This window comes from Camelus bactrianus, chromosome 8 (genome assembly GCF_048773025.1).
Source record: "Camelus bactrianus isolate YW-2024 breed Bactrian camel chromosome 8, ASM4877302v1, whole genome shotgun sequence".
In the NCBI taxonomy this organism is placed as follows: domain Eukaryota; kingdom Metazoa; phylum Chordata; class Mammalia; order Artiodactyla; family Camelidae; genus Camelus; species Camelus bactrianus.
This window is the reverse complement of record NC_133546.1, coordinates 19,174,254-19,189,396: the sequence shown is the minus strand read 5'-3', so window position 1 is coordinate 19,189,396 and position 15,143 is coordinate 19,174,254. Positions and strand designations below refer to the sequence as shown.

At 38.2% G+C, this 15,143-nt stretch overlaps 1 protein-coding gene across 2 annotated transcripts in view; it reads left to right on the top strand.

Moving 5' to 3' along the window:
• The first annotated feature begins 329 nt into the window (after positions 1–329).
• The window catches only part of ZC2HC1B (zinc finger C2HC-type containing 1B), a 35,085-nt gene continuing 20,271 nt past the window's right edge, over positions 330–15,143 (top strand). The window contains exons 1-5 of one of the 2 annotated variants that reach the window (XM_074368236.1): positions 330–466; positions 1,137–1,274; positions 9,696–9,757; positions 12,026–12,145; positions 12,705–12,843. In XM_074368236.1, the coding sequence (XP_074224337.1) occupies positions 1,259–1,274; positions 9,696–9,757; positions 12,026–12,145; positions 12,705–12,843 (337 nt within the window). In that variant the 5' untranslated portion in view covers positions 330–466; positions 1,137–1,258. The remainder of the gene's footprint in view (positions 467–1,136; positions 1,275–9,695; positions 9,758–12,025; positions 12,146–12,704; positions 12,844–15,143) is intronic. The other variant, XM_010965667.3, reaches the window with a different exon arrangement.

Here is a 15,143-nt window from a genome sequence, read left to right as displayed (position 1 = left end):
GGGACTTAGTTATTGCCTGACTTGGCTTTTGGAATTTAGGAACAGTGAAGACAGGAAACAGAATGGAAGAAATAATCAAGAAAACTTCCTTGGCTTCAGTGAGTACCTGGCTCAAAATCAGAAATACTTACTTCAGTTTAAACTAGAAAGTTTGACTTTTCAACATTATTTAATGCTTGGAACGATTCATACTTGATTAAAATACATAGTTGAAAACTTTCCCTGTTTTTTGATGGGATTTTTTTAACTTCTTAACTTTTTCAAGGCTCAAGCAATGATACCATCACAATTGTTAATTATTAGGTAAACTGTGACTTTTCTTGCAGCAGACAAGTTGTTAGTGACCCCTGTTCATGTGTCCATCCGTGACTGATGTGTTGTTATCTGGACTGTTCTGAAAAAAATCTGTGGATACCGTTGGTCTGAGTTGGGTACAGAATGATTGAGGAAGAACCATTTTTAGCAGGTAAGCTGCATTGATACCTAAATTTTTAGGAAGTGTCTTTGTCTATAATTCATTTGATTATGGCTTTTCCTAAGCTGGTAGGTGTTATCTTGTTTTACGTGCTGTCAATTCTAAATCTAAGTAATTACTGTAGAATTTTTTTAAGAGTTGTTAAAATGGTAGCATTTTTAGGTACTCTCCCAACATTGATACAAAAAACTTGGCTGAAGAGCTTGTCATTACAGAAGTAGAATCCTGGAAAGTGTATTTAAATGCCAACCTGCAGAAGCAAGGCCCAATGATGGTTTATGTTAGTGTTTAGAATACACTGAACTCTAAAGAGAAGGTCCATTTATTTTGGTAGGTATCTCAATTGAAAGTTCTTAAAATCAGCAAGAATCTTGTAGACTTGGAATGTTACTTTGACTTGGTGCTATTCACATTCCATCTTCGAAGCTTCTAATTTCACTGCACTTGACCCAAATGGTTTAAATCAACATGTGTATTTTGTAATTAAGAGAATGTGACTATAAGCTACTAGTCTTGGTAATAAAGCATACAGTGGTTTAGGCTGATTATCCTCCAAATTTAAAGATCTTGATTTTTTTTCTGGAGAAAAAATGCTTACATAATATTTTGCATTATTTCATAACATTTTGGAATATTTATTATTTGTGTCATAAATAAACAGTGGTTGGGAACTTAATATGAGCTCCATGCTAAATGTTGGGTGTCCAAAGCACTAAAGAGGTTTGCCTTCAGAGACCACATTGTCTGAGGAGGCCGAGGGTGTGCAGCAAAATATAACTAGCGATGCCAAGTCACTCTGGTAAGTACCACTTTAAATGAGGATCTTAGTACTTGCTGTTCCCCCCGAAGTGCTCTTACTGTAAATAACCTTCCTTAAAGATGCTGCTCAATTGTCACCTCCCTTGTAAACTTTTCCCTGACCGTATATTTAAAAATAGTGCAAACATCCCTCCTCTGCATTCTTTATGCTCCTATGTGTTATCCATAGCATCTACTGGCATCTGAGACAGTTTTTTTCAGTCTCCTCTCACTAGGACACACAAGGCAGGGTATTTTTGTTTACTGTTTTATTCCCAGGGTCTAGAACAGAGCTTGACATTTAGTAAATGGGTCACTAAGCAGTATAAAAATGAATGGATAGTTGGGAAAGACGTTTCAGAAAAGAATTGCTTAAATTTGGAATAAAAGGACCTAGACTCAATGTTAGCCAGAAAGGTCTAAGGCATCCTAGACGGGCAAGATCATGAAGACTTTGCCTGCTGTATCTTAGGACCTGTTTTGTCTAAGCACTGTCCATGGCTGGTATAAAGTCGCTTTTCAGATACTTTAGAATTTACAAGTCACAGTATCAAGAGCTATTACTGTTGGTGACTATTACCTGTGACGCATTGTATCCCCACCTCCATTGTGATGTCATCCAGTCACCTCAGGTGGTGGACAGAATTTAGCTATCCTGTAACTGCTGTTAAATTAATCAGTACCTTTATGTTGCTTTCTCCTATGTGTTGACGTCAGTATTTTTAAAAATTATTTGTTGTAGTATAGTCAGTTTACAATGTTGTGTCAGAACATTAGTATGTTTTATCCAGCTTGTTTCAGGTAAAGTTCAGAAGAAGGCAATAATTCTAATGCCCTTATATTTTAATTGTGGCCAATCTTCATAACATAGAAGCCACCATGGGTTCATCCTGAATTTCAATTTATTGGGTAACTCTTAGGAACTATCTGGACTTTCATATTAATTATCACCTGCATGGTATCCCTATAAACAGTATCCTGTTAAGTTTTGAGCAACCGAGAAGTACAGATTAGCTCAATGAGGGCAGTATTTGCTACCATTTGAACAAGGCATCCTTGAGAAGATGAGCCAAATAGTGTTGGAGTCTGACTTCAGCTCCCAAGAGTTCTTAAGAGCCCCATGTGGAGATGTCAGTGAGCAAGGTGATGAGTGAGTCCTGGGAACACAAGTCACTGCAGTTGGACATCCTGGATCTCCTGCCAAAGTATGCTTAGAGGTTGTATGCTCATTTTATGTTTCCTACTTCTATGCTCACTGTGACCTCCCTCCATCACTCAAGAGATCAGTACTGAAGTTTCCTGTGGAGTGAAATGAGTGTCCTCAGCTGATCTAGATCGCATCAGAATATGAAGGGAGAGCAGGCACTTAGCTGGAACTTGGTCGAACAAGCCAAGCATAGAACAGAATGAGAGCCAGATATATATAGGACGTACTATCCTCAGGTTACAAAGGCCCTTAGTACTAGGTTGTGACAGCCTTCAGCATGTCTGTGTCTTTCATCATACTCCTCCAGTCTGAACTGGTTGCTCTCTGGGTCTGGTGCCCAGCTGTTAGCCTGGGAATCCCCTCCTCTCCCTCCTGTGTGGAATCGCCTGTTTGCTGACCTTTTACTCATCTCGTTGTGGGAGCCTGTCCTCCAGTAATTCTTGAGACAGGGTACGTGGAATGTAAATTTTTTGAAAGCTTGCGTGTCTGAATATGTATTCTACCCCCATATTTGACTGATAGCTTGGCTGGGTATAAAACTGTAGGTTATAAATTATTTTCCCTCATAAGTTTAGAGGATTTTTTTTCATATCCATTTTTACTGTTTGTGAATCTGAAGCCATTCTGATTCGTAATACTTTGCACGTTACTTTTTTTTCCCTCTGAGTCAGTAGAATCTGTCTCCAGTGTTGAAATTTTACAATATTTATTGTTATGGGTCTATTTTCATCTGGGTCCTCTCAATGAGGAGGTTCATGTCCTTTCACTTCTGGAAATAGTTTTAAATTATTTCTATTTTCTTCCATGTGTTTTCTCCTTTTCTCTCTTGTACTCCGGTTATTTGGAGAAGGACCTTTTGGAAAGGTACTCTAATTTGCTTATGTTTCTCTCCATTTCTATGCCATTTTACTCTACTTTCAGGGAGATTTCCCTAATTCTATCTTCCAACCTTCTATTGATGTTTTCATTTCTCCTGTTAGGCTTTGAATTTCTAAGAGCTTTAATTTTCTATTATATTTCTCTTTTATTTGGGGCTTACATGCCAGAGACTTTCCTCAGATCTTTGGAAATTCCTGTTTGTTCATGATTAAGATCGAAGGAAGAAAACACTGGAAACTCTGAATGGATGAGTAGCATCTGATGATTTTGAGCTTTTGTTGTAGGGTAGTCTAGGTGAACTCTTTGGGAATCTTCCCAATGTCAGTATCTTTATCTCTTTCTGCTTGGAGTGGTTATGTTCCCAGGGAATCTTTCATTCTGCCTTGAGAATAAGGGTCTGGCAAGCAGAATTCTGTGAGCCAAGAAGAGGAAGTGGGTGTGGGAATTCTCTGCTTTTCAGCATCACTGTGAGATTAACAACTAGATTATATACGTACTCATGTGCATATGTGTATATGTATACCCACATACATATACACTTAACCCTCATTAATCATGGAGTCCCTGTTTGCAAATTTGCCTGCTGGGTAATATCTGTGACGCTGAATCAATACTCATGCCATTTTATTCACAGACACACGTAGCAGTTGAAAAGTCGTCACCCAACACACACGTTCCCAGCTATGGTAGATCGAGCTGATGCTGTCTTCTTTCAGCTCTCATGCTGCAAACAGGTGTCTTTTTTACAGTCTATTTCGTGCCATAGTTTCCATATTTTTGCACTTGGTGATGTTACTGTTTAAAATGGCTCCCAAGCATAGTGCTGAAGGGCTATCTAGTGTTTCTAAGAGCAGGAAGGCTGTGATGTGCCTTACAGAGAAAATGTGTCTGTTAAATATTCATGCAGGCATGAGTTACAGTGTTGTTGGCTGTGAATTCAGTGTTACTGAGTCAACAATATATATTTAAACAAGGTGTCTTTTAAAGAGAAAGACAAAACAAGGTTGTGTATTGATAGGTTAATAAAAATGTTGGGGTGGGAAGGGATAAATTGGGAGTTTGAGATTTGCAGATAGTAATATATATAAAATAGATAAACTTGTAGTTCATACTATATAGCACAGGGTACTATATTCAATATCTTGTAGTAATTTATGCTGAAAAAGAATATAAAAATGAATATATGTGTGTTCACATATGACTGAAGCATTATGCTGTACACCAGTAATTGACACAACATTATAAACTGACTATACTTCAATAAAAATATATACATAAAAATAAAAAATTTTAAATAAAAACATTGTGACCCAGAGGCTCACAAGAATATAACTTTATATTTCCCCTGGGAGTAACAAGCCAGTCAGTATTTAGTCCTCGCAGCGACTCACGGAACATAGCTAGCACAAATAATAAGAATCAACCGTATGTATGTGTGTACGTCTATTACCTTCCCACCCAGGCCTTCAGCTGGGCCTAGCGTTGACTCGTGTGCTGACCTCCTCTCTGTCCTTTCTGGAGCGTCGACTTCTGCTCGAGTTAAGGAAGGGGCAAGCACCCAGGAGCTGCGGGCTGAAGGAGGGGTTCTAGGAGTCTTCCCTTCTTCTCAGAAAGCTTTCACCCTGATCCTCCGTATTTTAGCAACCTCTTCTTCCTCCTCACTAATCCTGTCCCCATGTCAGTATGTGCTGCTCCAGGGCTCCCTGTGACTTTGAAGTGTTCTGCTGTGCAAATCTGGATGGTTCTCAGTTTTTTCTACCATCAGCTTGGGAAGTGGATTTTGATGTAGTTTTATGTTTCCTAAGTTGTTTATCATGTCCATCATTTTCAGACTCCAGTTCTTTAGTCTTGTCCTCTTTCCTCCTCGTCCTTGTGGTTCTCCATGTTTCTATACACCTTGTCGCTTTCCAGAGGGAAAGCAAAAATAAGGTGGGGTATTCTCTCTGCCCTCCTAACTCATCAGCCTCAGTTTCTTTTCTTGTTCTTTAATTCATGTTTCTGAGATAAGTTTTGGTTGGTATGCCACCCCCTTTGCCGTAGGACCCTGGAAGATATCAATATTGCTAACATTTGCATGTTCTGGACTGTAAAGGACTTCAGAGTTTTTTGACTCACGGACAACTAAATGAGAAAATGTCTTCCTTTTACCTTCTGTACAATGCCTATATAAGGAAATGTGGGTTGGTAGGTGTCTCTACAAAGCATTCTTAACTTCCAGCTCAGAAAGAGAATGTCTAGTCTCAAGTAGAGTTTTTTCCAGTTTCATTACAGCCATAATCCTCTCCAGGTTTCTTATAAAATTTTTGAACTGAGATCTTTGTAATGCTTATTTTTTCATTGTTAACATGCTAAACAAAACTGTTGATCACTTCCAGATCACTTTCTTTTCCTCATTTAAAAAATTGTCTTAAGGTTATAAAACCAATGTGTGAAAACAATAGCCACTTTAATAGTCTAAGACTCTGATTAGGATAAAGATAGATAGCTAAGTTGATACTCATTGTTTTAGAATCTTTTCTATAAAAAGGTTCTTTTTTTAGAAAAATGTCATTCTTTGATTCTGATTTTTAAATTGCAGAAAAATGGAAAATTCAGGTAACTAAAGAAATAATCATCTATTCTTACCACTCAGAGATAATTACTGTGTGTATGTGTGTTGTGTGTGTGTGTCTGCCGTATGTAGCCTTCCAGTCTTTATTTGTAAATACATGAATAAAAATGCATATTAACATTTTCCATGTTATTCTCCCACAAATCCTTTTTAATTACTAAAATTTTCATTCACTTGTTGGCAGCTTATTTCTGTAGAGGCTAAAAAGGATAATTTTTGGCTTTGCAGTTACAACTACTCAACGCTGCTGTTGTGTGAAAGCAACAGTAGGTGTTATATAAACCAACAAACGGGCTTGACTGTGTACCAATAAAACTTTATTTATAAGATCATGCAGCCTCAGATTGGGTCTCCTGGCCACAATTTGCCAACCCCTAGATATTTGAACTATTTATTTTGACATAATTTTAATTCACGAAAAGTTGCAAAATAGTACAGAGAGATTCCTGCACCCCTTATTCTGTTTCCCCCAAGTTACATCTTAACTACAGTACAGTATCAAAATCTGGGAATATACATTGGTACAATGTGTGTTTATAGTTCTATGCCATGCTATTACATGTATCACCACCACCACAATAAAGATACAGAAATGTTCCATCACCCACAGGTCTCCCTCATTCCACGTCTGTGTAGTCACCACCACCTCCCCTCCCTGACCAGCCCTACCTCTCGGCAATCACTCATCTCTCTAATTTTGTCATTTTGAGAATTTTACAAATGGAATTGTACAGTATGTGACCTTTTGAGCTTGACTTTTTCACTCAGCAGTGAAACCGAATCGTGCTGTTGTAGGTTTTGGCAGTGTTCCTCTCTATCGCTGAGCAGTTTTCCAGGGTAGAAGCATAATAGCTTGTTCAATCCTTCACCTGCTGAAGGGCATCTTGGCTGTTTCAAAGGAATTTTTTAAGGTTCTCATGCCCACGTATTCCGTGTGACTCGGCATACTGTAGTAAAACTGCAGACCGCATTGATCTCGTGTTGTGTTCAGGTGACTAGTCATGTGTTCCCTTCCTTCCTTATTGTCAAGCTTCCAAGTTGAATGTGGTTCAGAATGTGTTGGTCCATCTGTTTCAGGTGTTCAATTGAATCATATTGTATCTGTCATTATTTTAAGCTCATTGAACTCAAAATTCACTGATTTAAACCAAAGGCCATTGATCCTCCAGGGAATTCCATTTGCTTTACAGGTTAGTATTGACATGTCTATATTTATGATGATGGTTGAGTAAATAGTCTTAATGCTTGTAGAGACAGAGACTCAAGTTTGAGTCTCAGTGTTACCACGTAGTCCCTGTTGCGCTCAAGAAGTCATCTAACCTTGAACCTTCAGTTTCTTACCTGTTGGGGAAAAAGTACCAGCCCTGTCTCACACGACTGCTGTGAGGAGTAAATGAGGTCACATAGGACAAGTGTGTGGAGAACAGGAAATCACCCTACAAATGTTACAGTAATATTTATAACAATAAATCACCCTTCAGTAGTGTCTTAGAAAAAAGTAGCAGTTTTATCACTAGGATGAGTAGTTTTTATTAACAAGTAAGTATGTGGAGGGGTGGGATATCCTTGCTGAAGAAAAAAAAAAAAAGACAATTTTACAGAGTTAGAAGGCCAGAAGAACAGAGAGGAAGAGTGTAGTTCTGTATGCGGTAACAGATGACCTGTGTTGCAAATACAATACTATCTGGCAGATGTGAGAAGAAATCATTTAAATCAACAGTGTCTGTAATGAGCTACCATCTGATTCCTGTTAATCAGGCCTTCCTTTTTCAAACTTTCTTCCCATGGTTTCCGTGACCCTGTTCTCTCCTGCTTCTCCTTCTGGCTTATCATCATCAGCTTCTTGGCCCTTAAATATGGAGTTCCCGAGGGATCATCCCTGTACTTCTCTTTCCATGACCTCTTCCCTGGCAATATCATGCCTTTACATCACTCTCCAAACAAAGCCTACATCTGTGTCTCTAGCCCTGACCTCCCTCATTTCCATCCTGCTGGCTGGACAACTCTATCTCAAACTCAGTATTTCCAACGCTGAGGTCATTTTTCTTACAAGATGGCCCTTCTTTTCCAATTCTCTATTTCTATCCACAGTCTACCGTCTTCTCAGTCCCTCAGCATTCTCCTCTCTTTGCCACCTCTCAGCTCCCCCCAAATCCACTCATCTTACTGATTCTTTGACCACAGTGTCTCCCGTTTCCTCTTTCCTTTCCATTTCAGGCCAACACCTTTAGGTTTTTAACTAAAACTCCACTTTCCCTCCCCACCATTCATCCCTCCTCACCTTTGTCACACAAATCTTGCTCTGTTCAGGTTCTTCCTACTCAGTGTCTTTCCCCTCCCCCCACCCCTTTGTGGGGAAGATAATTAGGTTTCTTTATTTATTTATTCTCAGAGGAGGTACTGGAGATTGAACCCAGGACCTCGTGCATGCTGAGCATGCACTGACCCATTTGAGCTATTCCCTTCCCCCAACTCAGTGCCTCTGATTTCTCCCCTTGTTCGTAGAATACAGCCCAAATTGTTAGTCCAATATAAAATCTTCTCCATAATCATACTGATTTTTTAATCTTTGTACACTCAACTCCAGATGAACTGGAAGGCAGTAATGTGAAACAAACTTTTTTTTCCCCAGAATTTCATCACGGTTTGCTTTTTTAACTTAATTTAATTTATGGGCATACTTCCCCTCCTTTTCTATGCTGGACCCACGTATGTTTTCTGTCAGTGTTCCCACAGAGTTGTGTATGGCAAATATTTAATTATTTATTGTATGAATGATTGGTCTTGTGGTAGAAACTCAATTCTTGTTTGGCCTATACACTCAACAAGTATTCACTGAGCACCTTACTGTGGGTCAGGTACTTTGAGGCTTTGGGATTTAGTGGGCACAGCCTCGGTCTTTTTTTTATTTTCTTCAATAGTTGAGTTTATTCTTTATTTAACTTTGAAAACATGACAGTAGTTGAATATTTTTTTTAAAAACTATAGCAAGTAGTGAGCACATTATGCTTCTGGTCCTTCACTCGATCTCTTCTGTACCTAAAATGTCAGCAGTGAGGGTTACTCTCAGGCCCCATTAGATCTGACCCTGAACCCCATCCCCAGAATGACATTCATCCCCCTCACGTGCTTCTCCATTGTAATGGCCCTGTCTTTCCTGATTTGGATCAAAACCCACCAGTTCTGCTTGATCCATCTCATCCTCTTCTACTTCCTTCCACTCGAGTAGAAGATTTTCCAGCAAAGAGAGTTTATTGGGAGAGAGAAAGCCATTCTCAGGAAAGTTTACCTTCAGTTCAATGATTGGGCAACTTTTTTCATATGATCCCTGATAAATTGGGATGCCTTCATTTGGCACATAGATCTTACATTCTGGTAGGAATCTTAGAGGTGTTACCACTGGATTATTTATGACTTTATACCAGGGTATCAACTTTGTACTTATGTCTAAAGCAAAGCTACCAGGTACTTAGTTTAAGAACATGTTACCTATTAAATAATTACACTCTAGTTGCCTGAAGCATATGGAATGTACCTGTTTGGTGAAGTGAGAAGTCTATATTAGGAGGAAAAGACACAGGTGAGTGTTTTCCTAAGAGAAGGAAGTAGTTGGGGAGGGAAAAGAGAGTGAGGATATTGAGCTTCTTGAGGTCTCCGGTTAGTCATTTCTTCTCGGGCAGGCAATTCCACGAAACTAACATAATGTGCTCTTGGATCCCATACAGATGGCAATCAGGAATTATTTCCCTGTGAAGTCTGTGGAAGACGCTTTGCAGCAGATGTTCTGGTAAACATAAAGACATTTTGTAGATGTGTTTCATTGGAGTTAAATGAACTGTCAAGTTAGTGAGGAGGCCACAGTGGCAAAGATTAAAGACAGATGTGGAGGAAAAGCAAGGGGAGAAAAGTACATAACCTATGGCTGGCAGGCCCGGAGGACTCTCAGGCAGATCGATGCTGCCCCATTCAAAAGGAAACTTACTAAACATGGTCTTCTTACTAAAAGGACGCCAGATGAAAGTGTCTTGGCACAGAGGATTGTCTCTTGAGAGGTTCTGGCTCTTTTGCCTTTTCTATAAGCATCAAAAATTCAAATTTTAAGGCCAAAGCACCAGGGAAATTAGCTAGTCAAGAGGAATGAACATTGAATTTGGAGCATCTGGAAACTTGGCTTTTAGCCTCAAATTTGTCACTATTTCTGACAAGTCCTTTAGCCTCCCTCTGTTTCCTGCTCTGCCACGTCTAAAGACAGAACTCTCCAATTTCAGGGGTTTTATGTAATTTGAACAAAATAGATGTCAGGCCTGTTCCAAGATCTAATTGTTAATTAGATTCAAACTAACTGCATGTCAGGTCCCCTGATTGATGCCTATAGAGTTGAATAAAAGCTTGATTTATTTCAAAATTAGGAAATCACGCAGGTGTTTGGCCTCCATATTAAGAAGAGATTCCCAAGAAAAAATGACTTTTAAAAAATCTGAGATGATAATGACTTGTTAGTTGGGACATTTAGATCAAGGAGACTTATATTGAACTTCAAGAATTTGGACTATAAGCCTGACTACATTTGGGGCAAAAGACTACCAAATGAGGTTGTAGATTTTATTTCTCTGGGAACTTAAAAATGAAATGTCTGTTCTAATTAACTGCAAGTAGAGCTTCCTGAATCTAGAAGGAAAACCCACAGGGCCTGTTGTGGCCCCGTAGTGCACCAGTGAGCTCCCTTGCTAGCCCAGGGCTACACCCTACGAGAATGGATTTGAGACCTAAGAGGTACCATTTGAGGAGGGATCACTAAATGCCAAGTATTCTTGAGTCCTCTCGAGTCTTATTTCCTAGGCTTATCTTTAGGCTACAGAGAGCATTTGATCAAGTAATGTGATCTCTCTCTCTCCTTCAGTTTAGAATGGCTTGTTCGTAGCCGGGTGCAGTGATTTTCATGGAGCATGTATTTTGGGGTCTGGACAAAGTAACTGTGTGACAGCTATTGCGAGTTACATGACCACCAAGGAAGAGGACTTAGCGGGGAAAGCAAAGACGCTGGTATAATCCCACAGTGGAGCAATAACAGGCTTCAGAAGGGTGGTGCACAGGTGCAGCTCTTTGTGCTGGCTCCCTGGTTTTGATCCCAGGGAAATGCTGGGTACTTAGAGGTCTACTGACTGGAGTAGTTTTCTCTGCCGATTGTCTTATAAATATTGTAATATTTTAAAATGTAATAACATAGGCTTAGATTTGCTCTAAAATGAATGACTTCATGAACGTGAAATGTTTGGATACATTAAGGGAAAATGCTTCCCTAACTTGAATGGAATTGGTATATTTTTCACTTGTTGTACAGTCGTCCCAGTTGTTTTCCACAGATGTTCTCAAATATTTCTTTGAAATCTATCCACTCCCTTTCAGGAATTAAGTGGTCTGATTTGCTGTATGTAGAAAAGCGACCCAGTTAAACTCAGTTTTGAAATGTTGAAATAGTTTTTCTGAGCAGGTAGTTTTTCTCCTCTGGTAGGAACCTAAGTGTCTCACTGCTGAATGCAAAGGGTTACTTCAAAAGGCTGATAAACCAATCTTTAGGTTGTTGGGACTCAGTTACTGGATGATTTGCTTTTGGAATTTAGAAACAGTGAAGGCAGGAAACAGGACAGAGGAAATAAGAAAACTTCCTTGGCTTCAGTGTCTATCTAGCTGAATATCAGAAATATTTATTTCAATTTAAACTAGAAAGTTTGTGTTTTCAACATTATTTAATGCTTGGACCAGTTCATTGAGCCCAAGTGGTAGAGTTAAATGTATAAAACCAAATTTTAAGTAAGTTTCTTTAGCTGTAGAGGCCTCTTAGTGACCTTGCCCGAACACAGTATCTAGTTATGTGTAACATGGGTGAAGAGAGCCAGATGGATTTGCTCTGCTGTGATTTGAGAGTTAGAGAATGAACTTGGCTCTGAAGGTGCAACCCAGTCACTGCAGTGGGGGCTGCCTGAATACACTGAGGCATTACGAACTTTGTGATTGTACATGTTAAAAATTTTAATCCCCACTCCTTCTTTTCTAGGAAAGGCATGGACCAATATGTACAAAACTCTTCAACAAAAAGCGTAAACCTTTCGATTCCTTAAAGCAAAGATTACAGGGCACTGACATTCCCCTTGTGGGGAAGGCTCCTAACTCCAAGGTACTATCAGTATCTTCCTTACTGTCCTTAATTATGTCCTTAAGTACATTAAAGCCTCTTTCTGGCTCTCTGGTTTCCTTTTGCTTGATAGTGCAGTGTAATGTCATGTCAAGTATAATCCACCTTTACTGTTTTCTTTTTAATCATGCTCACTTAGATTTCCAAATGTACTTCAGATACTTTCCAGATGTGGCCAAAAAAAAAAAAAAAAAAAAAAAAAAGGATCTCGTTTATATTTTCATTAGAGTAGCATTAAATCCAGCAATTAACTTGGAAGACAAGTCACTTTTAATCTTACATTTAAGTCTTCCTTTAAAGTTTTGTAATTGCTTTGTTTTTCTGATTGTTATTTTGTGTTTTCCCTCACTATTTTGACTTTCAAATTTTATCATTGTATTTTCCAAACCTCTTCTAGTACTTATTGAAAAACAAACTCTCCTCTCTCCAAATTTCACAGTCCTATTTCCTGTAAATTAAAACCCCAGCTTTCAGCAAATTATAATGGAGAGATATATAGTCTAGGTTAGTAATATACTGTTTTTTTTTTTTTTTAAAATAGCCTCAGCCTGTGAGAAAATCTAACTGGAGACAGCAACACGAAGACTTCATCAACGCGATTCGATCAGCAAAGCTGTGCACACTAGCCATTAAAGAAGGCCGGCCCCTCCCACCTCCACCCCCGCCCTCCATCAACCCAGGTGTGTGGCCAGTTTGGTTCGCTTTTGACATTTTATTTCTAAACAGTTGAGGCTCTACTTGATTTTTGGCCTGATCAGTATGCCTTGCTCCCTCCTAAACCCTCTAAAATTAATAATAGCAATTAAATTATGTAAAAGTAATTTTACCGTAAGATTTGTCTTACCCATTTTTTTTTTCAACTCTGCATAAAGATTCTGTATTTCCTTCTAACTCTACCTCAACATGTCCCACTGTCCCCAGGGTCATGGCATTACAGAACTCTGGGGGATGCCATCCATACCCCGGTCTATGAGGATGGGGCTGGGCAGAGCAGTTTAAGCAGCTCCATAATAGCTCTACAGTGTTGGATACCCACAGCTCTTTTTTGGTATTTTTTTTTTGAGATAAAATTCCCATAATATTAAATTTGCCATTTTAGCCATTTAAAATTGTACAGTTTAGTGACCCACAGCTTTTTTACCCTCAGCTTTTTTTTTGAACATTTTCAAATCTACAGAAAAAGGTAAGGAATAATACAATGATCACTCATACATCTTCCACTTCAATTTGACAATTTTGATATTGTGAAATTTTCTCTCTCGTTTTCTCTTTTGGGGGAGGGGGCATAAATATTTAAAAGTAAGTTTCAAATATCATAACTCTTTACCCATAACTATTTCAGCATATATTTCTTAAGTACATTTTCCTGCATAACCACAATAGTATTATCACACTAAATATATAAAATCATATTTTTCCAATTATCTTAAGAATGCCTTTAGAAGCCTTCTCCTCACCACTCAGTCGCAATCCAAGATTCAGTTCAATTCAATAAAAATCAGAGAACTTAATACTACCTGATGTCAAGACTTATTATAATGTTGCGGTAATTACAACAATTCGGTATTGATGTATCAATTGAACAGAAAAAAAGAATCTAGGTATAGATCTCCCCTAAACCTACGGGCAATTGATTTTTGACAAAGACAATTCACTGTGGGAAAGGACAGTCTGATTAACAATTGATGCAGAGACAACTGGATGTCAGTATGGGAAAAATGAACCTTGATCCTTATACCATACATAAAAATTAATTCAAAATGGATCATTGACCTAGCATAAGTGCTGTAACTATCAAATTTCTAGAAAAAACAAACATCTTTGGTTTAAGAGTCAACAAAGGATTTTTAAGCAGGACACAAAATACACTAATAATTTTTTTTAAGGAAATTGATAAACTGGGCTTTACCAAAATTAAAATCTTTGATTTTGAGAGAAACCATTGGGAGAACGCTAAGGCAAGCTACAGGGCAAGAGAACATATTTATAATATATGTACCTGACAAAGGACAAATATCAAGAATATATAAAAAACCTCTTATGACTCAATAAAAAGACAAAATAATAATGAAAAGACAAAAGAGGTATTCAAACAGAACATCACAAAATAATGACTAATAAGCACATGAAAAGATACTCAATGTCATTTTCACCAGGGAAATATAAATTAAAACCACAATGAGATATGTTTATTCCTAGGTGTTTTATTCTTTTTGTTGCAATGGTAAGTGAGATTGTTTTCTTAATTTCTCTTTTTGACAGTTTGTTACTAGTGTTTAGAAATGCAACACATTTCTGTATATTAATTTTGTATCCTGCAACTTTGCTGAATTCACTGATGAGCTCTAGTAGTTTTCTGGTGGCATCTTTAGGGTTTTCTATGTATAATGCCAGGTCATCTGCAAACAGTGACAGTTTTACTTCTTCCTTTCCAACTTGGATTCCTTTTATTTCTTCTCCAATTACTGTGGCTAGGATTTCCAAAATTATGTTGAATAACAGTGGCAAGAGTGGGCCTCCTTGTTTTGTTTCTGATCTCAAAGGAAGTGCTTTCAGCTTTTCACCATTGAGTGGATTATTAGCTGTGGGTTTGTTGTTTATGGCCTTTATTATGCCTACTTTCTGGAGAGTTTTTTTTTATCATAAACAGATGTTGAATTTTATCAAAGCCTTTTCTGCATCTATTGAGATGATGACATGGTTTTTATTCTTCTCATTGTTGATGTGGTATATCACATTGATTGATTTGCAGATACTGAAAAATACCTACATCCCTGAGATAAATCCCACTTGATATAGTGTATGATCCTTTTAATGTATTGTTGGATTTGGTTTGCCGGTATTTTGTTGAGGATTTTTGCATCTATATTCATCAGTGATATTGGCCTGTCTTTGTCATAAACTTAAGGAGGCAAAAGACAAGACCTGTACTTGGAAAACAAAAGATGCTGATGAAATTGAAGACAACACAAATAGATGG